Source organism: Chelonoidis abingdonii, chromosome 17 (genome assembly GCF_003597395.2).
Source record: "Chelonoidis abingdonii isolate Lonesome George chromosome 17, CheloAbing_2.0, whole genome shotgun sequence".
NCBI lineage: Eukaryota > Metazoa > Chordata > Testudines > Testudinidae > Chelonoidis > Chelonoidis abingdonii.
The window spans coordinates 8,538,889-8,563,243 of NC_133785.1; the positions used below are offsets into that span (position 1 = coordinate 8,538,889).

At 51.5% G+C, this 24,355-nt stretch overlaps 1 protein-coding gene across 1 annotated transcript in view; it reads right to left on the reverse strand.

Moving 5' to 3' along the window:
• The window catches only part of CDC42BPG (CDC42 binding protein kinase gamma), a 58,136-nt gene that overhangs the window by 32,009 nt on the left and 1,772 nt on the right, over window positions 1–24,355 (reverse strand). The window contains exons 2-8 of the mRNA XM_032797784.2: window positions 4,152–4,243; window positions 3,662–3,745; window positions 3,198–3,293; window positions 2,545–2,693; window positions 2,280–2,373; window positions 1,804–2,004; window positions 248–496 (exon numbers count right to left, since the gene is read on the reverse strand). Coding sequence (XP_032653675.1) covers window positions 248–496; window positions 1,804–2,004; window positions 2,280–2,373; window positions 2,545–2,693; window positions 3,198–3,293; window positions 3,662–3,745; window positions 4,152–4,243 — 965 coding nt within the window. The remainder of the gene's footprint in view (window positions 1–247; window positions 497–1,803; window positions 2,005–2,279; window positions 2,374–2,544; window positions 2,694–3,197; window positions 3,294–3,661; window positions 3,746–4,151; window positions 4,244–24,355) is intronic.

A 24,355-nucleotide genomic window follows, 5' to 3' on the forward strand; every position in this document is an offset into this window, starting at 1 on the left:
ATCACAAAGAGATCACGGCAGCCAGCGCAGATAAACTCCCACTCCTGGGGCGGGACATGGGGGCTGTTTACACAGAGTCTGAGGAACCTCAGTGAACCTTTGTGCCTCAGAGGAAAGTAGACCCTGCCAGCAGCACAGCACCCCATAGCATAGCACTGGGGCCAGCACCGACTGTGAGAGCAGAGTGCCCCCTACTGAGCCCCACCACCCCACCCTGCAGCACAGTGCCCCCTAGCACCGCGCTCACCAACTCCTTGAGCGTGTCATCGTCCACATCAAAGTTGGAGGTGTCTGCAGGGCTGTTGACCTCGGGCACGTAGGGGGGCGTGCTGGCTCGGATGTTGTTCCAGTCGATGCCCTCAAAGAAGGGGTGCCGCTTGAAGTCCTCAATGCCGTTCTGGCCCAGTCGCAGCTCCTGGCGGCACAGAAGCCCCTGGATCAGGTCCTTGGCTGCCTCCGACACGTCCGTGATGTCAGTGGGGAACTGCAGGTGGTTCTGGAGAGGGGTACAAGGCAAAGGGGCTTAGTGCGGAGGGACTGATGGGGGGAGTCAGGCTGGAGTTCCTTGCTGGCTTCCTAGCTCGATGCCCCTTTGCCCATCACATTATCTGCACCTCTGGACAGAGCTATCAGCACACATGCCAAATGATCACAATGTATGCAAATTAACATGAATACACACAATTGATTGAAATGGCCGCACAAATCAGTCTCCTGTATGCACAATTTATTCAAGTACATGCAGATGTATTCATATTTATCCTCCTCTACCCACCCAGTTATCACAATACAGCCCCATGTACCCATCCTTCCTCCATTCCATTCATGAAACATCCCTCTCCTTCCCTCCACTCCATCTACTCACCCACACCCATCTACCCTTCCATTCCTCCCTTCCTTCCCATCTGCCCATCCCCATCCATACACCCATCCATCCACCTTACCATATTAATCTATGCATCCATCTATCCATCCACCCATCTTCATCTACCTACCCATCCATCCATCCCCATTTACCCATTTTCATCCATCCATCTATCTATCTACCCATCTATCCATCACCATGCCCTATTCATCCATCCGCCTTACCATATTAATCTATCCATCCATCCACCTACCCATATTCATCTATTCATCTTCACCTACCCAACCATATTCTTCCATCTGTCTCCATTCATCCATCCATCCATCCATTCAGATATCAACCCATATTAATCTACCCATCTATCCATCCCCATTCCCCATCCATCTACCTACCTATCCACCCATATTCATCTATCCTTCTCTAACCGCATCCACCCATCCCCATCCACCCACCCATTTTCATCTATCCATCTTCATCTATCCTCCATCTACCTATCTACCCATATTCATCTATCCATCACCATGCCCCATCCATCCACCCACCTTACCATATTAATCTATCCATCCATCCATCTTCATCTACCTATCCCTCCATCCATCCCCATCTATCCATCCATCCATCCACCTACTCACATTCATCTATCTATCTTCACATACCCATCCATCCACCCATATTTTTCCATCCATCTGTATCCATCCATCCATCCATCTAGATATCAACCCATATTAATCTACCCATCTATCCATCCCCATTCCTCATCCATCCCTCCCCATCTACCCACAGATTCCTCCAACCCTCCTCACAAACCTACCTCCTCTCAGACTCTCCTAAGCATCCACCTCTTTGCAGCAAAGCCTGCACCATACATCCCCTGTTCCAAGGCCCCCTCAGCGAGCTCAGGGAGGCCTGGCCAGGGCACCCTGCCCTGCCAGGCTCACCTCATGGTTCATGATCTTGCCATAGGTCTCCACCAGGGACTCGGCATAGAAGGGTGTCTCCCCGAAGAGCAGCTCGTACATGCAGACGCCCAGGGACCACCAGTCGCACTCAGGACCGTACTTCCCCTTTCCGTCCTCCATGGCCTGCAGGATCTCAGGGGAAATGTAGTCAGGGGTCCCCACTGCCACCGCAGACTCCACCTGGCCAGGAGGGGAGACAGGGTGTCTATCTCCGTGTGTGGCCATGACAGCCCCCATCCCATGGGATCTACATCCCGGAGCAGAGAGGAGCTGGTCAATCCACCTCCATCTCCACAAGGGAAGGGCTAGGAGCCTCATTGCCCAGGAGCAGTAACCCTAGACTGGCCAGAGTCCTGGGCAATAGGCTGCAGGGGCTGACCCAGGCCTGGGTCTCTGAGGGTTCCTGCTCTGCAGGCAGCACACATTCAGTGCCTGTGGCAGCTTGTGCCTCTCACCGTCCCATCTGGTCGCAGTCGAAGACAGGAGCCAAAGTCGGCCAAGCGGATGTGCCCATTCATGTCGATCAGGATATTATCTGGCTTGATGTCCCTGTGGGGAGAGAGGGGAGAAGGCAGAGAGGGACCAGCCACTGATAAGTAAACAGGGCTATATGATTACAGCAGGGGGCTGTGAGCCAGGACTCCTGTGTTCTATCCCAGCTCTAGGAGGGGAGTGGGGTCCGACAGGTTAGAGCAGGGGGGTCTGGGAGCCAGGCTGTACCTGTGCACGTATTGCAGCTGGTGGATGGAGTGAATGGCCAGGACCATCTCGGCCAGGTAGAAGCAGGCCATGTCCTCCGGCAGCCGGTCCTCGAACTTGCTCAGCAAGGTCAGCAGGTCCCCACCCACGTAATAATCCATCACCAGATACTGCAGACAGGGGGCAGCGTTAGTTGGGGAGATGGGGCAGGGAATTCCCTCCCTGGAGGCTGCGCCAGTCACCTGCAATGAGCCTTGCAGGACATGCAAAATAACTCACGGCAGCCGCAAGCAATGCAGCTGTACAGCACCATCTGCTGGGAATATCCAGCACCTGCAACTCATCCAGCAATGCCAGCCACCCATGCCGTGCCCCCTGCTGGCAATACCCAGCCTGTCTCACACAGCGCCACCTGCTGGCAATGCCCAGCCTGCCCCACACACATCCTGTTGGCAATGCCCAGTACCCACTACGCCACCTGCTGGCAACCAGATGCATACTGCCTAAAAATTTCCTCTGGTTGCAGCCGGAGCAGGATTTAAACCAGGCCTATGCAGCCGCTTCCTCCAGGGAAGGGTCTCTGGTCCATGGGAGCAAGGAGATGGTGCTCAAGGGACCAAGGGTCTGCTTGGAATGCAGCACCGCCCTCCCCTCGCCCCAAGGGAGAGTCTTACCAGGTACTGCTCATCCTGGAAAGCGTAGTGCAGGGCAGTGATCCACTGGCTGTCCCCTTTCACCAGTACGTCCCTCTCTTCCCGGAAGCAGGCTGTCTACAAGAGGATTGCAGGGAGATGGCGAGGCCTCAGGGGATGCACCCCAGAGCAGGGAGGTTGCAGGGCTCTGTCATAGCAAGGCCACTGCAGAAAGTGCTGCTGCACTGGGGCAATGGGCCCATCCAGCCCAGTCTCCCCCGACCCCTTGCTGTTCTGGACAGACCCATGGGCCCATCCAGACTGGTATCCCTCCCCCATCCCCTACCATTCCAGATCAGACCCATGGGCCCATCCAGCCTGAAAATGGGATACCTGCCATTGTTCACTGCCACTAGCCCAGGAATCTGTGGGATGGGAGGGAGGGGAGCATGGGTGGTGAGTGTTCTGGGGTAGGGGTGGGGGAGTCTGAGGGTAGGGTTAGGTACCTCTGCTCTCTTCAGCATCTCCCACTTGTGCAGTATCTTCATGGCATAAACCTTCTCACTGTTCCGCAGCCTCACCACTGCCACCTGGTGGCCAGAGAATGGGATCAAAGAGGAGACCTCCAGGAGCCAGTCTGAATTGGCCCCGAAATAGCTGCAGGGGCAGCAGGAAGGGACCATGGGTGGATGGAGCCCTACCCTCTCCCCCGTGGGAATAACCTGCTACAGCTCCACTCCCTGGTCTTCCCTCTGCTACCTGACGCCCACGTGCCCCAGGACCTCCCCAGCCTCCCAGTGACAGCAGGCGGTATTGTGCCCTGCAGGGCACCAACAGCTCCAGCCCCACCCAGTGACACCAGGTGATACCGCAGCCAGTAGGATACAGTGGTAGCAGCAGGCGATAGGGTGCCTGGCACTGCACCTGGGAGTATGGCCAAAACTGAGGACCACTAGCCCCTCGTGAGTCCAAGCAGGGATGGCTGGCAGCACTCACCTCACCAAAGGCCCCTCGCCCGATGACCTTCAGAAGCTCAAAGTCCTCCCGGCGCAGGCACATCTCTTTCACCTTGGTGACAAATGGGGTGGCTGGACAGGGAGACACAGAGAGAGACCTCAGTTTGGGCAGCACTGCCCAGGCACTTTGCAAATGAGGGGAGCTGCCTGGAGACAGAGGGATGGGCTAGTGGCTGGAACCCAGACATAGAAATGGGAGTCAGGACTCGAGGGTTCTATCCCTGACTCTGGGCTGGGAGTGGGGTCTAGTGGGTTAAAGCACGGGGGGAGGGAGGGCTGCGAGTCAGGCCTCTTGGGTGTATCAACAGTTTGAAAGAGGAAAGCTGGCACTGTGGTTAAAGCACTAGGCTGAAGCTTCCGGCTCCAGCATTGACTCCCCATTTGCCCTTGACAAGTCAATGAATGGCTCTGCACTGATCCTCAGCTGGTGTAAATGGTTGTGACTTCACTGACCAGTGCAGCTGTGCCCATCTCCATCAGTCAGAGATTTGGCTCTCTAGGACTTGGCTCCTGAACCTGTAAAATGGGGCAAAGAATCCTTCCTTTGTCTAGTTAGATTGTGAGCTCTGGGCAGAGACTCACTCTTGTGTGTCTGTGCAGCGCCTGGCACAATGGAGCCCTGATCTCACTCACGGTCTGTGCAGCGCCTGGCACAATGGAGCCCTGATCTCACTCTCGGTCTGTGCAGCACCTGGCACAATGGGGGCCCTGATCTCAGTCGGTGTCTGTGCAGTGCCTGGTCTCAGTCAGCATCTGGGCAGCACAATAGGGCCCTGATCTCTTTTTCAACCTCTGGGCACTACCATAACACAGATGTATCTGGTTGGGTTATTTACAGGGAATTAGAGCCAGAACTGCTTGATTTAAAACAATCAGCCTCTAACCTTAACCTTTGGGCACAGCGCCTCTAGCTCAGAGCAGTAGCACACTCATTAGCCCCTAGAGGGGGCAAGGACCCACACTGTTGGGATTGGTGGGGTTACCCCAGTAAGAGTAACATTCAAAGGCTGCAGAGAGGATGAGTGTGACAGGCTTATTGCTAGGAGTATTACGGTAGGGTGCAGAAGCCCTGACTAAGGCTGGGGCCCTATTGCGCCAGGCGCTGCACAGACCCAACAGTGAGGGACAGACAGTCCCTGCCCCAAAGCTCCTACAGCCAAGACAGGCACGGGTGGCAGCAGAAACAAAGGCCCCGAGAGGGGAAGGGACTTGCCAAGGGTCACACAGCCCAGGGAGGTGGTCTGCAGATGTGCATCAAAGGCTGGGGCTGCTGGGCAGAGCTGTATAAATCACCCTCCCACCAGTCATCAGTCCTGACTCTCAGTGCCCCCTGCTCTAACCCCTAGGCCCACCCCACTTCCAGAGCCAGGCACAAAACCCAGCCTCCCTGCCCGCTCACAGCAGCAAGCACAACGCAAAAGTGATTTACGATGTTGTAACTTTTCCAGATTGTCTCCAATTAGGCACTTGTAGTTGCTACGCACCAACTTGTTCACCTGCCTGAGGTGCCCCTTCCCCCTCCTCTCTGCAGCATCCCGAGGCACAGCGTGATCAGGGCATGCTCCATCATGCCATGCCCCCTCGGCCCAGGACAGAGATTGGGATAGCTCGCCTGAAGTGGAAAGAGAGTGTCTGACTCTGAGGTCATTTCAGCCCCCGATCTCACCAAGGAGACTGAGGGTGAGGAGAGAAGCTGGAGCACAGGTGTCACTAGGAACACAGCTGAGACCCATCAAACTCGTTGCAGACGTGAGACACCCAACAGTGGCCAGATGGGAAATCTCTGGGTGTGCACAGACCTCTGCAGGCTACCCTACAATAACAAACCAAAACTCATGATCCTTGCTTTGACAGGACAGCGGGGTCCTGTGATTGGATCAGAGGAAGTGGGAGCCAGGACTCTTGAGTTCTATCCCAGCTGTGGGAGGGGGGAGTGAAGTCTAGTGGGTTAGATCAGATAGGCTGGGAGTCAGGACGCGTGGGTGCTGTCCTCAGCTACTGCAGAAGCCAGTGAAGGAGTCTTGGGTCTTCACACTTTTCTTTCCCACTTGTGCACAGTGATGGCAATGACATCTAGTTTAAGCAGCGTGGAGGGAGTGGTCTGGCCTGGATGTGCCTGGGAGAACCTGCATCGCTGCATTCCTCCCTCAGGGACAGAGCTGGGTCTGGAACCACACAGGGGAGGCTGCCAGGCTGCAGATCTGCTTCCCACAGCCCGGTCACAGGCCCTCACCCAGCCACTAGGATCCCAGCTACAGAGTGACAGACCTTACCAGCTGGATGGGCCCTGGGTCTGATGGGGGGTGGCAGGGAGGGTGCGGGGAATATCAAGCTGGGTGGAACTCTGGGTGTGATTGGGGGTGGCAGGGAGGGTGGGGGGGGGATAACAGGTTGGGTGGGCCCCAGGTCTGAGCTGGGGTGGCAGAGGAGGTGGGTCGGGATATCAGACTGGGTGGGCCCCAGGTCTGAGCTGGGGTGGCAGGGAGGGTGGGGGGGATACCAGGCTGGGTGGGCCCCGGCTGTGATTGGGGGTGACAGGGAGGGTTGGAAGGATACCAGGCTGGGTGGGCCCCAGGTGTGATTGGGGGTGGCAGGGAGAGTCGGGGGATACCGAGCTAGTTGGCCTCACACAATCACAGTGTTCCAAGCTCAGAAGGGGCCTCCAGGCACTACTGTAACCCTAACAGTAACGTGCAGAACCTAACGGGGGACTGAACTCAGTTGGGGTCTGTAGCTGCTACTGTTATAGGACCAACACAGCCATGGGGGTTCCAAAGAGGATGGATCTAGACTGGTCTCAGTGGTACCAGATGACAGAACACGGAGTAATGGTCTCAAGTTGCAGTGGGGGAGGTTTAGGTTGGATATTAGGAAAAACTTTTTCACTAGGAGGGTGGTGAAGCACTGGAATGGGTTACCTAGGGAGGTGGTGGAATCTCCTTCCTTAGAGGTTTTTAAGGCCCTGCCTGACAAAGCCCTGGCTGGGATGATTTAGTTGGGGATCGGTCCTGCTGTGAGCAGGGGGTTGGACTAGATGACCCCCTGAGGTCCCTTCCAACCCTGATATTCTGTGCACACTGCACACACCTGATGTGCTACCATAACGTTACTAGAAACACGCATGCTGTAATAGGGCCCGATCTCAGCTGGGCCAGTTAGTATCTACCATAATACTACAAACAACACACACACGATAACGGAGCTGCGCTCTTGGCTGGGGCCTGTGGGCAGTACCATAACCCTGGCCCAGCTCACAAAGGCCCTGACACTCGGTTGGCATTTCTGGGTCTGTCTGTGGGCCAGGCTATAAGTTATGAGCACCACAGCCAATCGCTTCCAGCATTTCAGGGAACAGTCGAGGCATCATTGCCCAGAATCTTCTGGATTCTGGAGCAAATCAGGAAACCAGAAGGCGAAAAGGGGGACCCATTGAGCCTCTGCACAGCCACAGCTCCGAGCACCTCTGCAGTTGTCTACAGAGCAAAGCACTGGTTGAGGGCCACCTATTAATGCTTCCAGCGTAACACCAGCCCTGCTCAGCTCAGCCTCCCAGTAGAGTGTAACATGGAGATGCCCCCACACCTGGAGTGACATTGCCCAGACAAATAATAAGTAGGGACCTGCGGGGGGGTGTGTGTGGAATGTGGGCCTGCACTCAGCCTCTGGCGTGGGGAGAGAATGCGGGAGCGGGGTATGGGAGGGAGCGAAACATGGGAGGCACACAGAATCCTGGCAAGGAGAATAATAGGGGATCTTGGGGTGGGGGGATCTTGGGGTGGGGGTGGGGCATACAGAGCTCATTGCATGGGGAGGAGTAAGGGGGCACTGTGTGTGCCACTGAGGAGAATGGAGGGTATGGCTGGTGGGACTGGGGGCACACACAGAGCTGCTGGCAGTGGGGGGAGAAAAGGGGACCCTCTTATGGGAGTGGGAGGAGCACATAACACTCCTGATGGGAGGGGTGGGGGGTTGCAGGGAGTTCCTGATCTAGTGGGGGCTGGGAAGGTGGCCCGAGGCAGCTGCTGGGGGATGGAGGAGGCAAGGAGCATTGGGGTAGGCAAAGTGCTTGGCCTACACAAGCTATGACACATGAGTGCCTCCCCTGTGTGGTTCCAGACTCAATATCTAACAATAACGCTGCTTGGCATGCTGAGGCCACTCAGCACTTCGCAGCAGCAGCGAGGAGACAGCTCAGCTCCTCCTGCTGCCAAAATCCTGCGTCCTTCAGCTAATGGACAACTGCCATTAGCCGCCAGCAGTATGGAGCTGATGACACACAGCTGAGCAGGCCTGCTGCCAGCCAGCAGAGGGCAGCAGTGACTCAGCTCTACTGACCAGCATACTGCAATCCAGCCCTCCCTGTTCCTACCACTGGACACCACCCCCGCACCCCGAGCTGGCAATCAATCCCAGGAGACCTGACCCCCATCCAGCCCCGTGCCCCCGTTCCCACAGCTAGACCCCACTCCAGAGTTCTAGCACCAGGTCTGTGAAGGTCAGGGATCTAGGGGTTAGAATAGTGGGGTGCAGGGACTGGGAGCCAGGATTCCTGAGTTCTCTTCCCAACTCTATGAGGGCAGTAGGATCTAGTGGGTTAGAGCAATGGGGAAGCTGGAAGTCGAGACACCTGGGTTCTATTCCCCCATGTTCTGGAGGCGCACCTAGCACGGGGAGGAGTCCAGCTCCCCAGTGGGGCAATAGGAGAGACGGCCAGTGCCCGGGCACGTTGGGGCAGGTGCCAGCTGAGTCACAGAAGAACAGGCGCCAGCAGTGTAAAGAAAAACAAACAGCCTCTCTGCTTCAGCCGCAACCACAGGGACGCTCCCTACAGAGTAGATTTGGGGGCTGCTGAGAGACTAGTGGGGTTAGGAGCAGGAGGTGCTGGGGTGCAGAAGGAGGGACCAGAGACACAGAATTAGGGGGGCAGGCAGGGGCAATATTAAAAGCCATGGAGGCAATGAGGAGGGAGCAGCATTAGATTCATAGGTTCCATGGGCAAATGGGACCGTTGTGATCACCAGGTCCAACCTCCAGTCTAGCACCGACCATGGAGCATCCCTGCATTAATTCCCTGTTTGAACCAGAGCAGATCCGTCGGAACTCCAGATGGCAGGTTTTTCTAATTGCCAGTGCTGGAGGATCCACCCCCACCCTGGGTCAGGTGTTCCAAGAGTTAATTTCCCTCACAGTTAAACGTTTTTATTTCCAGTTGGACTCCGTTTAGTCACTGGATTTCATTAGACTTTTGTCTGCAAATCAAAGAGCCCTCTGTGATCACATTTCTGTTCCCCACGTCGGTTCCAGTCACCCCTTAACCCTCTCTTTGGTATACAAAGCTCCCACACATTTAATCTCTCTCATGGCTCTCTTCTGACCCCCTCCACGCCTGCGGGAGGTCCACCGAAGCCACGGGACCAGCGGATCCTCCGCAGGCAAGCTGCCAAGGGCAGCCTGCCTGCCACCCTCGCGGTGCCGGCAGAACACCCCTCATGGCTTGCTGCCCCAAGCATGTGCTTGGCGTGCTGGGGCCTGGAGCCACCCCTTGACAATTACAACAGTTTAAGCTTAAAAGAGAGAATTTACAGCAGCGTAGTTAAACCCATTTCAAAGGACCATGTGGGTTCTGACTGGTGGGGAGCAGAGGGGTGGCAGGGGCAGCATTAGGAGGCACAAGGGGGCAATGGGGAGGGGGCAATATTAGATTCATAGACCCTAAGGCCAGAAGGGACCACTGTGATCATATTTCTGGTCTGACCTCCTGCATAACACAGGCCAAAGAACTTCCCTGAAATAATTCCTATTCAAACCGGAGTAGATCTGTTCAAAAATACATCCGACCTTGATTTTAAAATGGTCAGTGATGGACAATCCACCACTGCTCTTGGGCTGTTGTTCCAATGGTTAGTTACTCTCACCGTTATAAATTTGCACTTTATTTCCAGCCTGCATTTGCCTAGCCTCAACTTCCAGCCACTGGATCTCACCAGACTGAAGAGCTCTCTATTAGCCAATTTCTGTTCCCTTCCCCACGTTGGTTCTTACAGACTATGACCAAGTTCCCCCTTAATCGTCTCTTTGTTAAACTAAACAGATTGAGCCCCTGATGTCTCTCACTATAATCATTCTCATGGCTCTTTTCTGACCCCTCTCCAATTTATCCATATCCTTCCTGAACTGTAGTCCCTGGAACTGGAAGCAGTAGTCCAGTAGTGGCCGCACCCATGCCAAATACAGAAGTAACATGATCTCTCTACTTCTACTCAAAATTCCCCAGCTTGTGTCCGTATTTTTACCAGCACAAGTACAACTTCGGGTGTTACCTTGTTGTCTGTGGGAAAGGTGTGTCAGCATCAGATCAAGTATGAATTAAAATCAATATAGTTCTACCATTGTAACCCCTGATGTGGGAACACTCGTTCTGGGATGAATGAGCTTTTTTGGTTTAGTTTTGGTTTCTTGGGAAGGGATTTAAGCTAACCCCAAAAAAGCCATTCTTCTACCAGCAGAAGGCATGGTCTCCACCCAGACTGTGCCCTGGTACACATAATTATGTCTGCTAGGGTGTGATTTGTTTAGTTGATATCATTGTACTGGTACAACCCCTAGCAGTTATGGCTGCCTGGATTGCGATGCTTTCTCTTTGCAGTTTGAAAACAAGCCAGCAGCTGTTTGAAAACAGCACTGGCTCATGAAAACCAGATGCATTATGGGATAGCTGGAGAGGACTCACGGGAGAGCCAAAGACCCACCATGTGAAAAACTCCAGAATGCAGAAAGCCCATCAGTGGAACATTGCACCCTGGGATACCTGTGTGCTTACTTACATATAAGTAGTTTTGTGGCAAGACAAGATTTACTAGTGTCCTTGTCTGCAGGGGCTGCTCTAGCTTTTTTGTCGCCCCAAGCACGGCAGGCAGGCTGCCTTCAGTGACTTGCCTGCGGGAGGTTCCCGGTCCTGTGGATTCAGCAGCTTGCCTGGGGGAGGTTCTCAGTCCCGCGGATTCAGTGGCTTGCCTGGGGGAGGTCTGCCAGGCCTGCAGCTTCGGTATACCCACCGCCAAATTGCCACCGAATCCGTGGGACTGGCAGACCTCCCACAGGCAAGCCACCAAAGGCAGCCTGACTGCTGCCCTCACAGGGACCAGCAGGCCCCCCCGTGGCATGCCACCCCAGGCACGCACTTGGAGCACTGGTGCCTGGAGCCGCCGCTGCTTGTCTGACTATCTCCATAATATCTGAGCACCTCACCAGTTTCAATGCCTTCATCCTCACAACATCCCTATGAGTACAATGCTGTTATCCCTATTGCACAGGTGGGGAAACTGAGGCACAGAGTGGCTAAGTGATGTGCCCTACATCTCATAGGAAGGCCATGGCAGGGCAGGCAACGTGGGTCTCTTAAGTCCCAGGCCAGCCTGCTAACCAGCGGTACATCCTTCCCCATGGGGGTTATGCTGGAGTAACTAGAGCTGTATAACTGGTAACACTTTCCCTATGTGAAGCCCCTGCAGCTTTCCCATTTAGACAAGTCCTACATCTCCTTCACTGCCGAGTTACTAACTGCAGCCACAGGCCCTCTGATCAGTTCTCCTCCTCCAGCCAGGCCGGTAGGTGTCTCTCAGTCCCTGGTGTTTGTGCCAGGCTGTGGATTTCTGCAGCAGGCGCTGAGAAGATGACAGGATGCTTGGGCATGGGGCACGCCCAACACCCACCCCTGGGCACTGTGCAGCATGTTAATGAGTGGCTCTCTGAGGTCAGGAGGGGCGTGAAGCTGGGGCCTGCTGGCAAGTGCAGAGCAAACCACAGCCCTGCCTGTGCCTGAGGAACATTGCTAAAATCTCCCAGGTTGGCAGCTCTGGCAAAGGACAGCCATAGGCTTATGCAGCTGAATTAGGATGCAGGACATCTGAAGTAGGTTAGGGCACCAGTCTGCAACCTGGGTTCAATTCCCAGCACTACCATGGCCTCCCTGCACGACCTTAAGGAAATCATTTCCCTGCTCTGGGCCACAGGTTCCCCCTCTGAATACTGCACCCTTTGTCCATTCAGACTGTGAGCTCTGCAGGGCAGGGACTGTGTCTCACTGTGTGTCTGTGCAGTGCCTGGCACAATGGGGCTCCAATCTCCGGCAGGGTCTGTGCAGTGCCTGGCACGATGGGAAAGTGAAGACACACAGAGAGGAAGGGACTTGCCCAAGGTCACAGAGGAAGTCAGTGACTGAGCTGGGAACTGGAACCAGGTTTCTTGCATTTCAGGCCAAGTGCTAGCCCCTAGGCCACGCTTCCCCTCCTCCTTCATTCTCTTCCTTTTTTTTTTTTTTATTATTATTATTTTACACACACTCTCTCTCTCTCAAGCACTGAGGCCCAGATCCTCCCCCATAGGAGGCAGCTGCCTAAATAGCTTGGAGGACCTGGCCTGAGACACTGTTTGCATCACTGATGCTTTATAAAAATAAGGTGCATTAGTTTCACAACCAGCTTGCTTCACCCCCATTACCTTGCACACAGAAGGACAAACGTTGATAACTCACACTTCGAACTCTCCCTACGCCTTCCTAGCGGAGGATCAGAGCCCTTTACAGCCTAGCAGGACATCCATTAGAGAAAGGGAAATAATCAGTGTAAACTGAGGCATGGGGCTGGGAAAACCTCTCTAGAGTGACTGCTGGTGGCAGCAGCATCTGTGTGTTGTAGCTGACAATGCAGAAGAGAGAGAATTGTGAATAAAACCCAGGAGTCCTGACTACCACCTGCCTGCTGTAGCCATTAGACACCTCCCAGAGAACCCCAGAGTCCAGCCTCCCAGCTCTAACCACTAGACAGCACTTCCTGTCTCTTCACCACCCGCATCCTGTTCCTTAGGCCTTATCCACCCGGGAAAGCTTTACCAGTTATAGTTTATCGGTCTAGGCATGGTGTACAATCCCCATGGGGACACATCGCACAAAAGTGGCATTTCAGGTTTTAGCTTAGACCCTTTCCCAAGTGGCATTAACTAACCTGAAAAAAGTCCCTCTTCTACTAGAACATGCGTGTCTAGCTTCACAGCCTTCAAGGGACCATAAGATCATGTCATCTAACCTGTATATCCCAGCCCAAAGAGTTTCCCCCACTTGGTCCCCATGTACTGAGCCCAATAACTTGTGACTGGCTACAGCATCCTCCAGCAAGGCAGCCAGACAGGACATGGCAGCATCAGGAGACAGACTCCACCACTTCCACTGGCTAATCACCTTCATAGGGAATTATTGCTGCCTTGTTTCTAATTGCAGTATATCTAGCTTTAACTTCCAGCCATGGGAGCTTGTTCTGCCTTTCTCTACTAAAGAGCCCTTTAGTATCTGGGATTCCCCCCACCCGCATGCAGGTGCTCTACCCTGTGAGCAAGTCCCCTCTTGATTTTCTGTCTGCTCTCACTGGCTGGCCTTTTCTGCAGCCCTTGGGTCATTGTTGTGGCTCTTCTCCGCACACCCTGATTTTTCAACATCCTTTTCAACCAAACAACACCCGTGAGGCTAAACCAGCATAACTGTATCGGTTAAAATTCACGCCTTCACTTACACCCTTTTGAGTGTCAACGAAGCTGTCGATAAAATAGTTCCAGGTCTCCCTCTTGCTACAGCTGCGGAGCTTCCTTTAACAGCCATTCAGTTATTGAAAAGTTCTTCACCAGGTCAACAAAGCTCCTGCATCACGGTGCTGGAATGTCCGGCCAGCCCAGCCCATTCATTCCTGGCTTATCATTATTACTGGGAAGTAAAGAGCTGACATACATGCTCCCCCATGAGTCACAAGGCTGAGGTGGCATGTGGGGGAGTAGGGTTTCCTGTATGATCAGTATTACGCTAGCCCATTGCAGCCCTCATCAAGATTGGTGCTCCCCCATCATGCTGGGCATTGCAGAGATTCCCATTCACTCACTGGGTGGCCCCCACTGAAATTAGGGACCCCGTTACACAGACATCCTCCAACAAAGATTAGCCCCCACCATCCCCCAAGATCAGGGCCTCTCAGTCGCATCAAGCCATTCCTGCCCCCAGGACTTTATGCTCTCCTAGACAAAAGAAGGATTATTCTCCTGATAGGAGGACTGAGTAGCCCCAGGCCACATAAGAAGCCTGTGGCAGAGCAAGCAACTGAAAACATGCCTGTGTGACTTACCCACAAGACCACCCTTCTTCCTGGTGCTGTGCTTAGATTACTATCCGAAAGATGGCAAGAGAAGTCAGGAGTCCTGGCTCCCAGTCCCCCTGCTCTGACCACTAGACCCCACACCCCTGGTACCTAATCTCATGCTCTAACCACAAATTGCTGCCCCACGCACATCCCCTCCCATGCTGGGAATAGAACCCAGAAGGCCTGATTCCCACTCCTCGCTTCCCTAAAGAGTAGGCCCCACTCTCTAGTGCAACTAGGGTTGGAATGAACCTAGAGCGCTGACTTCCCAGCCTGTATTTTAACCACAGCTCCATTTCCCTCTCCCTTCTCTGCACTTACTCTTCAAGCCACAATACCTTTCCGACTAACCAAATGCATCCTAGGGCAGTGAGCCGCTACAGCTGCCATCTTGTTAGCGGTTAAGTTAGAGGTTTTGGCAGAGTCCTGACTCATAAGAGCAGCACTGACTCCTGTGAGAGCCCCGATGACCAAGCCCCAAGCCAACAGGTTCCAGTGTGACTCACATTTGCCCTGCTCTGTACAGTTGATCATTAATAACCCCCTTCAAAAGACATTTAACAGCTCGAGGCTTGATGCTGCCATCCCAGTGTGCACGCTCAGCAGGGCTGCGAGACGGTGTCTTAACACAGGGCTTCCTGCACTGACCTGCATTAAGGAGGAGGATTCCATACCACAGATACCCCGTTACACACCCTTTACCTGCCCTTTCTGCTGTGGTGGGGAAAGTGAAGTACACACATGTGTGCGCTCTCACACCAGCTGTGTATATACATACATACATACATGCACATGGGCATACTCCACCCCTTACATAGTTATACACACACACACACCCCACCTATCCCCAGACATGCTCTCACATCAGCTAAATACACACATCCCAGCTATCCACACACATGCTCTCACATCACACACACACACACACACACCAGCTATCTACACATATACTCTCACTAGCTCTATTCTCTCTCTCACACACAATCTCATACCAACAACTTCAACAGTGAACTCTGGACCCTAAGGAAAACAAAGAACAGCCCTAACACCTATCTGAGACATGCAACACAATTCAAAGGCCTCCACAGGGGAAGGTTGGCTCAGTGGTTAGGACACTAACCTGGGCCTTGTAGGATAAGGATTCAAGTCCCCACTCTACTACAGACTCCCTGTTTAACCTGGGGCAAGTCCCTTCCCCCCTTTGTGCCCCAGGTTCCCCTCCCACCCTATACTGCGAGTGGGAGTGCTGCCAGGCAGGGATGGTTTCAACATACGAGTAGCAGCACCTGGCCTGATGGGGACCCCCTTCTCAGGTGGGGTCACAGCTGCTACTGTAATGTTACTAATAATGTGCACCCTATAACAGGTTCCCACTCTTGGTCTTTCATGTGCTACCATAACACATCTAGTAAGTGAGCTACACTTATTAACCTCGCTAAATGGGACACTAACATAGTGACAAACAGCTGTTCTCAGCACATAAGAGGCACAGGCAGCATGTGTTATAAACACCTCACACAAGAGGTTAAAGACAGTGATAAGCAGCTGTAACAATTCATCAGCTATTCATTAAAACAGCTAGTGATTTATTAACCCTCCACCTGCCTGTTTTGAAATGGAACTTGAACACAAAGCGTTGGCAAAGGGCCCCGGATTCCTTTCTCACTGCAAATCCAGGAGTGCTCCAGCAAATTCAGTGCAAGGCTGAGGCAAACCAGACACTGATGTAGCCGGAGCTGGACAGGCGATGGTAAAAAATTGGTAGTGTCCCTTTTTAACAGCTCAGAGTTTGCAGGAAGCCTCAGTTCTTTTACCAGTCAATCAGTCACTCGACACAGACAGAGCCCTCTGAAATCAACAGGCAGTGCTGGATCCAAAAGTTACCTGCCAACCAAGATTCCAGCCAGGTTACCCTGACGACAGGAACAACACACATGCACACACAGTTGACACTTGTGCTATTTTTTTTTTAATTTAGTAGCTATCATCCCCACTCAGCCTTGGCAGTTACTCACTGATAGCAAAAGGTACAGGGAGATGTTTGTATTGCAGCAGTGCCGCTGGGCGGGTGGGGGATGCAAGTGGGGCAATTTGCCCCAGGCCCTGGGTCCTGCAGGGGCCCCCACAAAAATATAGTATTCTATAGCATTGCAACTTTTTTTATGGAAGGCACCCCCCAAAATTGCTTTGCCCCAGGCCCCCTGAATCCTCTGGGCAGCCCTGTGCCAAAGTGTCTGATCTGAGACCCACCAAGCCAGGTGCTGCACAGACATCCTCCCCCTTCCCCAACCAAGATCTGGGGGCCCTAGTTGTGCCAAATGCTGCGCACACACCCCTGACCAAGATCTGGGGAAAATCCCTGACCCCCTCAAGCTGTGCTGCACAGACACAATGGGAGACCAGCCTTGCCTTGAAGAGCTCACAGTCCAAGCAGATGGAGTGAATAAGCCATCCCTATTTTACAGACAAGGGAAACTGAGGCACAGATGAAGTGACTTGGCTGAGGGTTCCCGAGAACTGTGCGGTAGAGCCAGCCCTTGAAGCCAGGTGTCCTGCAGGTTAGTGCAGTGCTTTCACCAGAAAGCCATCATTGGCCTGGCTTTGAGATGGAGTATGAGTCACTCTTACCTAGGAGAAGGTGTTAAAACAAAACAATCAGGGGATTTTGGGTGTGTGCAGGGCTCCCCATGCCAAGGGATCTCCTTTGGGCCCAACTATAGCGCAAGCAATGATACAGATGCCGTAAATGGGGCTCAGTCTCAGCCAGGGGACAACACCTGGCCTGACAGCAGGCCCCTTAGTCTGAGTTAGAGCAACATAGCAGTACCATACTACTCCTGCATATCGGAGAATGGGCCCCTGCTCTCACTGGGACCCTTTGGGCATTACCACAGGACTACTAATGATGTGCATGTCATAAGGGAACCCTGATCTTGGTCGGCATCTTTTGGCTGTACCTTACTCCTATTGCTCAAGCACCTGCCATAATGCCTCTCCCACCCCTCTGCATCTGGATCAGGGTCTGTGCAGTGCCTGGCACATCAGGGCCCCCAGCCCCTGCTGTCATACAAACCAAGGCGCAGTAAAAATGAGGGGATTTCAAAAGCTGTTTTTAAACAGCCGATCATCTTCGAAATACAGATCATGAGCGGAAATCAATCAAGTTTCCTTTCAAGTTAGTCGCACAAGCATCTGCTGTGGTCCCACGGAGAATATGCCCTGCCGCCAAAATGATTGATTTAACTTTAACAAAAAATAAAAGGTAATTTCCTGCCAAGTACCAGGCATGGTTTTCTGAGGTTTTTGGCTCCTACAGCAAGATCAAGTGCTTTACCTAACGCAGCCAGCGCCTAAACCTGAAAAACGGGTCCTGTGCAGTTGGGGAGCGTGAGTAATCGTATTTCCACTGCCTCGCAAGAAGGTAGCCAGCAGAGGTAAGAATTACATCATAGATGTTTTTTAAAAAGGCTGGTACAGCCGAGCGTTTCAGACAGGAGTGGCAGGCGGCACGCAATGAGATGCTGCCTTGGATGACTGCGATTCTCAGATCCCTTTCTAGTGTATTACTGTGGTAGAAAAAGCAAAGTCTTGTCTCCACTGGGTGACTCTATAGGCTGCTGGAGATCAAGAGGTCTGTCAAATAAGGAGCCAAGGAAGCAATATTTAGATTATTATATGTATCGCAACAGTACCAAGGAGCCCCACTCATGGACCTGGACCCTTGTGTCTGGTACTGTCCAGATACAGAACAAGAGATGGTTCCTCCCTCAAAGATTTTTTTAGATCGATTTAAAATTGCTGTTCTTCCAAACAAGTTTAAAAAAAAAAAACACCCCAAAATCTGCTGAAGATTTGAAGCAGACACACACACAGGGAGGACAAGCTACTGTGGCCAATTTCGTTATTGCCCTAGGAGACACAATATGTGGTTTTCCTGTTATTTCTCTATATCAAGCAGACACTGAACAAGAGCGTTCTCCATGCTGTGTATTACAGGAGTAGCAGAGGCAGGATTAGAACCCAGCTGTCTCAATTACTAGCCTAGAGTGTGTGCCTTCTCTTTAAGCCAGGGGTAGTCAATTATTTTTCCATCAAGGTCCAGACACCAGAGAAAATAATAAAAACCCAATAACGATCATAAGTAAACAAGATTTCACAGTCCATTCAAAAGTATCTGGTGGTCTGGATTCAGCCTGCAGCCCACCTATTGACTACCCCTGCTTTCATCCCTTGTCTGCATACAGTAGTTGTATCACTTTAATGCTGCTGTAGTTATTAAAGTGGCACAATGCACCTGACATAGCCAGAGTTTTACTCTCATCAATGTACATATACTAGGACAATTATTCTCATAGAGCAGTGGCTTTCAAACCAGGGCACGGGTAACCCTAGGTACAGGAGTTCTCATCCCGGGATATGTGCAAAAATTCCTGTAATGGTGGACAATGCATATATGAAGACTTGGCAATGGAACTGTAGGTATTTTATGACCCTCTCTCAGATGAGGGTATACAGTAGACTCCATTTGGAAAAGGGTACACAGCCTAGAAAACTTGAAAACCACTGCCACACAGGAGGGGGAATAAGATAGACCAATCTAAGGCACGGGGCACCTGCAGAACAGAAAAAAGACATCTTTTTTCCATTGCACAATTGGCCAAATGTAGCTGGGATTTTCTCACCTTCCTCTGACAGATCAAAGATCAGCTACAGCTAGAGACGGAGTCAAACTAGGGCTCTGAGGTGGTTCAGAGAATTCGCTGGCTTTGATGCCTGGTGGTGGATCTTGCTCCCATGCTCAGGTTCTTACTGATCAGCAGATTTCAGATTGGGAAGGAATTTCTCCCACATCCGACTGGTAGGGACCGGGGGGGGGTGGCAGGGGGTGTGCCCTCCTCTGCAGCATAGGGTGGGGGTCACCTGCTGGGATCATCTAGGCATGTCTAACCTCATTCAGGGCTCTGTTACGGCAGAGGAACAGGCACTGGTGGTCTCTCCTGTTCTGGACCCAGGGCTCACAAGGGGTCAGGTGCCCAAGAACTGAAATGGACTAGTCTAACTAAAGTACAGAGGTGGCTGGGTGAAGTTAAAAGGGCCTGAGATACACCAAAGATCAAACTAGATGACCTCATTGTCCCTTCTGGCCTTAAACTCTATGAAAGAGCATCCACACTAGCTGACGTCGTGGTACGTCTCTCACACATACCCCCACAACCACCAGTATGAAATCTGTGCGTAGGCCAGGCCTGAGCAATAAGGTTGTACAATTATGTTTTTCTTTAGCCGATTGAAGCCTCGACTCCTGCATGTGCTTTACATGCCTCATCCCCTTGCGTGCCCGGTGATGACACTGCTCTCTTTCAGGGACCAGGTCTTCCATCCACAATGGCTTGGTAAACTAAGAACGATTCTCAACTGGAAGGGCAAATGAGCCCCAGTTTAACCCAGAGGGAGGGTTTGAAGAACCAGCAGCTGGGAGTGGAATTAAAATTCACACTGGGAATGCAGAAGCAAATTGTCTGTTGGAGACCCAGGGAAAGGGGGATTCCCCCGTCACCTGCAGAGCTTTTAAATCAAGTCTCGATGTTTTGTCCCAATGCGCTAGATCCGGGCCCCTCCCCAGCCTGTCGGCTCAACACAGGAAGAAGCAAGTGTTCCAGCCAGGGTGCTGCATGCAGCCCAATTAGATTATAACAACCCCTTTCTGGACTGGAAAATTCATTAATTGTGAACTCTGCTTGGACTGAAAGCTCTCTGGGGCAGGAAGTGCTTCTTGGTAGGAGGCTGCACAGAACCTAGCCCCATGGGGACATACCTCTGTTGGCAGGCAGGTCTGGGCTGCGTCTAGCATAACTGGGACAGCCCCATGCTCTTAGTCAGATGGAACAGGACATCTCCCCCAGTCTCAGTGCAGGGGACTGGGCAGCAACTGGCCCACGCCTGCTCCCCTAATCTTATGCTCAAATAAATTTGTTAGTCTCTAAGGTGCCACAAGTACTTCTGTTCTTTTTGTGGATACTGACCAACATGGCTGCTCCTCTGAAACTTGTTTGGAAAATGTCAGCTATTTACAGGGCAGAACTTAAGATGCCTGAGGAAGGAGGCCAGTGGCCTCCACCTTTCAGAAGAGCTTGTTTTTGACTAACCTGAGGTTTTCCAAAAATTCACTCACACTCCTTTAAAATAACTAGAAGCAGGCTGCTGGGCCAGAGCCAGACCAGTGTGAGTGTGAGCTCTTCGGGGCAGGGACCGTCTTTTGTTCAGTTTGTACAGAACTCAGTGCAAGGGTCAGCAACCTTCCAGAAGTGGTGTGCTGAGTCTTCATTTATTCACTCTAATTTAAGGTTTCGCATCCCAGTAATACATATTAATGTTTTTAGAAGGTCTCTTTCTATAAGTCTATAATATATTAACTAAACTATTATTGTTTGTAAAGTAAATAACGTTTAAGAAGCTTCAATTAAATTAAAATGCAGAGCCCCCCGGACCAGGGCCAGGACCCAGACAGTGTGAGTGTCACTGAAAATCAGCTCGTGTGCTGCCTTCGGCACTCGTGTCATAGGTTGCCTACCCCTGACCTAGCACAATGGGTCTTTATCTATGACTAAGGCTGCTGGGTCCAACTGCAGTATGCATGAAGACAGATCTATTATGGATAGAAATAGTCTAACAACTGGAGGCATCTTCACAACTTATCACACATCCCTTAAAGCCCCAGAGCTCACTCTGCTTTGGTTACAAAAGGGAAGGTGAAGGGGTGACTTGGTCCCAGTCTAGCAGTACCCACATGAGGAATCCTAATTTGAAAATGGGCTCCTCAGTCTAACCGATGAAGGTCAAACACGACCCAATGGCTGGAAGCAGAAGCAAGACTAATTTAGAATGAAACCAGGTGCCCGTTTTAACAGAGAGGATAATTAACCAAGGGCTGTGGTGGATTCACCATCACTGGCAATGTTTAAATCAAGACAAGATGTATTTCTAACAGAGCAGTCCTAGTTCAACCAGGAGTTACTTCAGAGACGTCCTAGGAGCTGGGATACACAGAAATCAGACTAGAGAACTACAATGGGTCCTTCTAGCTCAGCTCTCTCTAGCCAGGACTTTCAGGCTCCCTACTATTAGCCAGTGTCTTGGGGCAGCTGGCTCCCCAGGCCAGCCCAGCCCAGCTGACCTGGTAAGCTGGAAGTCCTGGGTCCCCTGAACCAGGGCAGATACAATCCCCAAGGTCCTCAGCAGCTGCTCACATGATTCAGGTTAGTGTCACCTGTCATTCAGTGGAGAGCAGAGTGAAACTGACAAGAATCATGTCAGTTTCCCCTGAGCACCTGCTCGGATAGGTATTACATTTTGAAAACAGTGTTTCCGTATTTCTAAAATTAACAGTTTTCAGCAAGTCTGACATGTCCTGCAAAGCAGAAATCCCAAATTTCAGTCACTCTAGTCCTAGAGCAATGGTATTGCAAACGGAGTAGAGATGCCCTCACGGCAAGACATTAGGGCCTGATGCAGCTCTCACATTCACACAGGAGGAGGGCACAGAGTCATGCCTTCTCATTTTGAATCTCTCCCACATTTTCACTTGTGAAGAAAGGACTTAAAACAAAAACAAAGAACACGGAAGCAGGATCATTCCCCCCCCGCCCCCTCCAATCTTCATTCCTGCAGCATAAATCACTCCCAGCATGGAGAATACACGTAAGCAGTGGGAGTGGATGCAAACTCACACAGCACAGAGATTCCTGTTTTCCTGCAAACCAGCTCTCAGGGAGTGGAAGGAGAGAACACAGCACTTTACAATTAGCTAATGAAATGTCATCACCCACCCTTTGCGGCTGCTGAATTATCAGCCTCAGTTTTACAAGGGAGGGGCAGACCCAGGGGTTAGACCTGGGAAAATAGGTATTGCCAGACTAGCTCAGACCAGAGGGTTGTCTAACCCAGAATTTAGATCATCATAATTTGGGGGCAGGAATAGAGTTGTTTAGTGTTTGTACTGCACCTTGCCCATGACTGGGACTTATAGGCACTATAGCAATACAAAAACACCATCCGCTAATGCGTCAGAGGAAGATGCAGGAACGCCAGAGGGAGCTGATGTAAGATAATATATTCCCAATGAAGGTCTCCTCCTGATTAGTAATCAATTAAAAAAAGATGAGCTTAAACCCTGAAGCCTGAGGTTTAATAGCCCTGCCAACGTTTGGTAACATTAGCTATACTGGATATTCTTGTTATCCATATAACCTGTCCAATCCTTTTTGGAAGCTTGGTAAATTCTTGGCCTCGGTAACTTCCTGTGGCAGCAAGTACCATAGTCTAAAACAAGTACTCTATCCTTTGATCCGGTGCGAGTTTCATAAAGTCATAGAAATGTCAGGCTGGAAGGGACCTCGAGGCGTCATCAAGTCCAGCCCCAATACTGAGGCAGGATCAAGTAAACCCAGGCCATGCCTGACAGGTGTTTGTTGCAACCAGTTCTTAACTCTAGTGATGTGGATTCCACAACCTCCCTCAGAGCCTGTTCCAGAGCTTAACTCCTCTAAGAGTTAGGAAAAATGTTCTAATGTTTGAAATAAAATCTCCCTTGCTGCAGATTAAGCTCGTTATTTCTTGTCCTACCATTAGTGGACATGGAGAACAATTGGTCAAATACGTTAAGGGCTGTTTTAAAGAGGATGGTGAAGACTTATCAGGTCCCCACTCAGTCTTTTCTCGATACTAAAGATGCCCAGGTTTTGGGTCTTTTTAAACCTTTCCTCACACGTCAGGTCTTCTAAAGACATTTACCATTTTGGTTGCTCTTCTCTGGTCTCTCTCCAGTTTAATCAACATCTTTCCTAAAGCCTGGCCCCCAGAACTGGACACAGCACTCCAGCTGAGGCCTCACCAGTGCCAAGCAGAGCAGGACAATGACCTCCTGGGTCTTACATACAATACACCCCAGAATAAGATCAGCTTTTAAAAAAAAAAAAAAAAAAAAAAAAAAAAAAGCCACACAACTGCACCACACTGTTGGCTCATTCAGTTTGTGATCCACTACAACTCCCAAATTATTTTCCAGCAGTACCGCTGTCTAGCCAGCTATTTCCCATTTTATAGCTGTGCATTTGTTTTTTTCCTTCTCAAACTGTAGTGCTTTGCACTTGTCTTTACTGCTACCTTCAGACTTCACTGTGGGCCCTTGTTCTTGTGCTATGAGGCCAGGAGATCCCGATTTACCCTCTTCCCCCCCCATTTATTAGCTGATCGACTTATCTCAGGAGGCTTGGTCTGTGGTGCGAGAGCAGCCATCCTCCACTGGAGTGAGCATGGAACTACAACACATTCTTTACTAGGACCTACAGGCTTCAGCCAGCGTTGGGGACAGAGCCACAGCTGGTGCAAATGAATGTAGCCCTGGGGCTTCAGAGATTGGCAGCACACAGAAAAAGACCCCCAAGCATTGGCGATGCTGCGGCCAACCCATTACAGTAGATGTACAAATGACTCTCAGAACCAAAGTTCTGCACTTGGCAGCCTCCCTCCCCTGTCCTATTTTCCTTTGTTTAGACCAAGCTTTGGGGCAGGGACCTTCCTTTGTCAACAAAACAGCTTCAAATCGCCACTTAGTTATTTGGGGACTTCCCAACTGGATGTGCCTTAAATGGACCCCTTCCATCAGGCTTCTTTAAGGAAGATCTCCATTTGTGCACCCAGAAATCCTTATGTACTTTGGAAAAAATTGAGCCCTCCCATCATTCGCTCTGTATCTGGAGCATGAGAGGGACCAGTTTCCTAGAAGACAATATACTGGTAGCGATGGGCCAAACAGGAAATTTACAAGTTTTTTTACAGGCTCTGGTATCAAATGTGTAGGTTTCCTTCTGTGAGAAAGATGGCCAGATGCTACAGCAAAGGCTCCATGAGAACACAGCTCGATGGTTAGAAGGCAGGTATTCTGTATTTTTAAATAAAGGCAGCAGGTGGATTTTTGAGCACTTAGAAAAAACTGGCTGTTAAACAG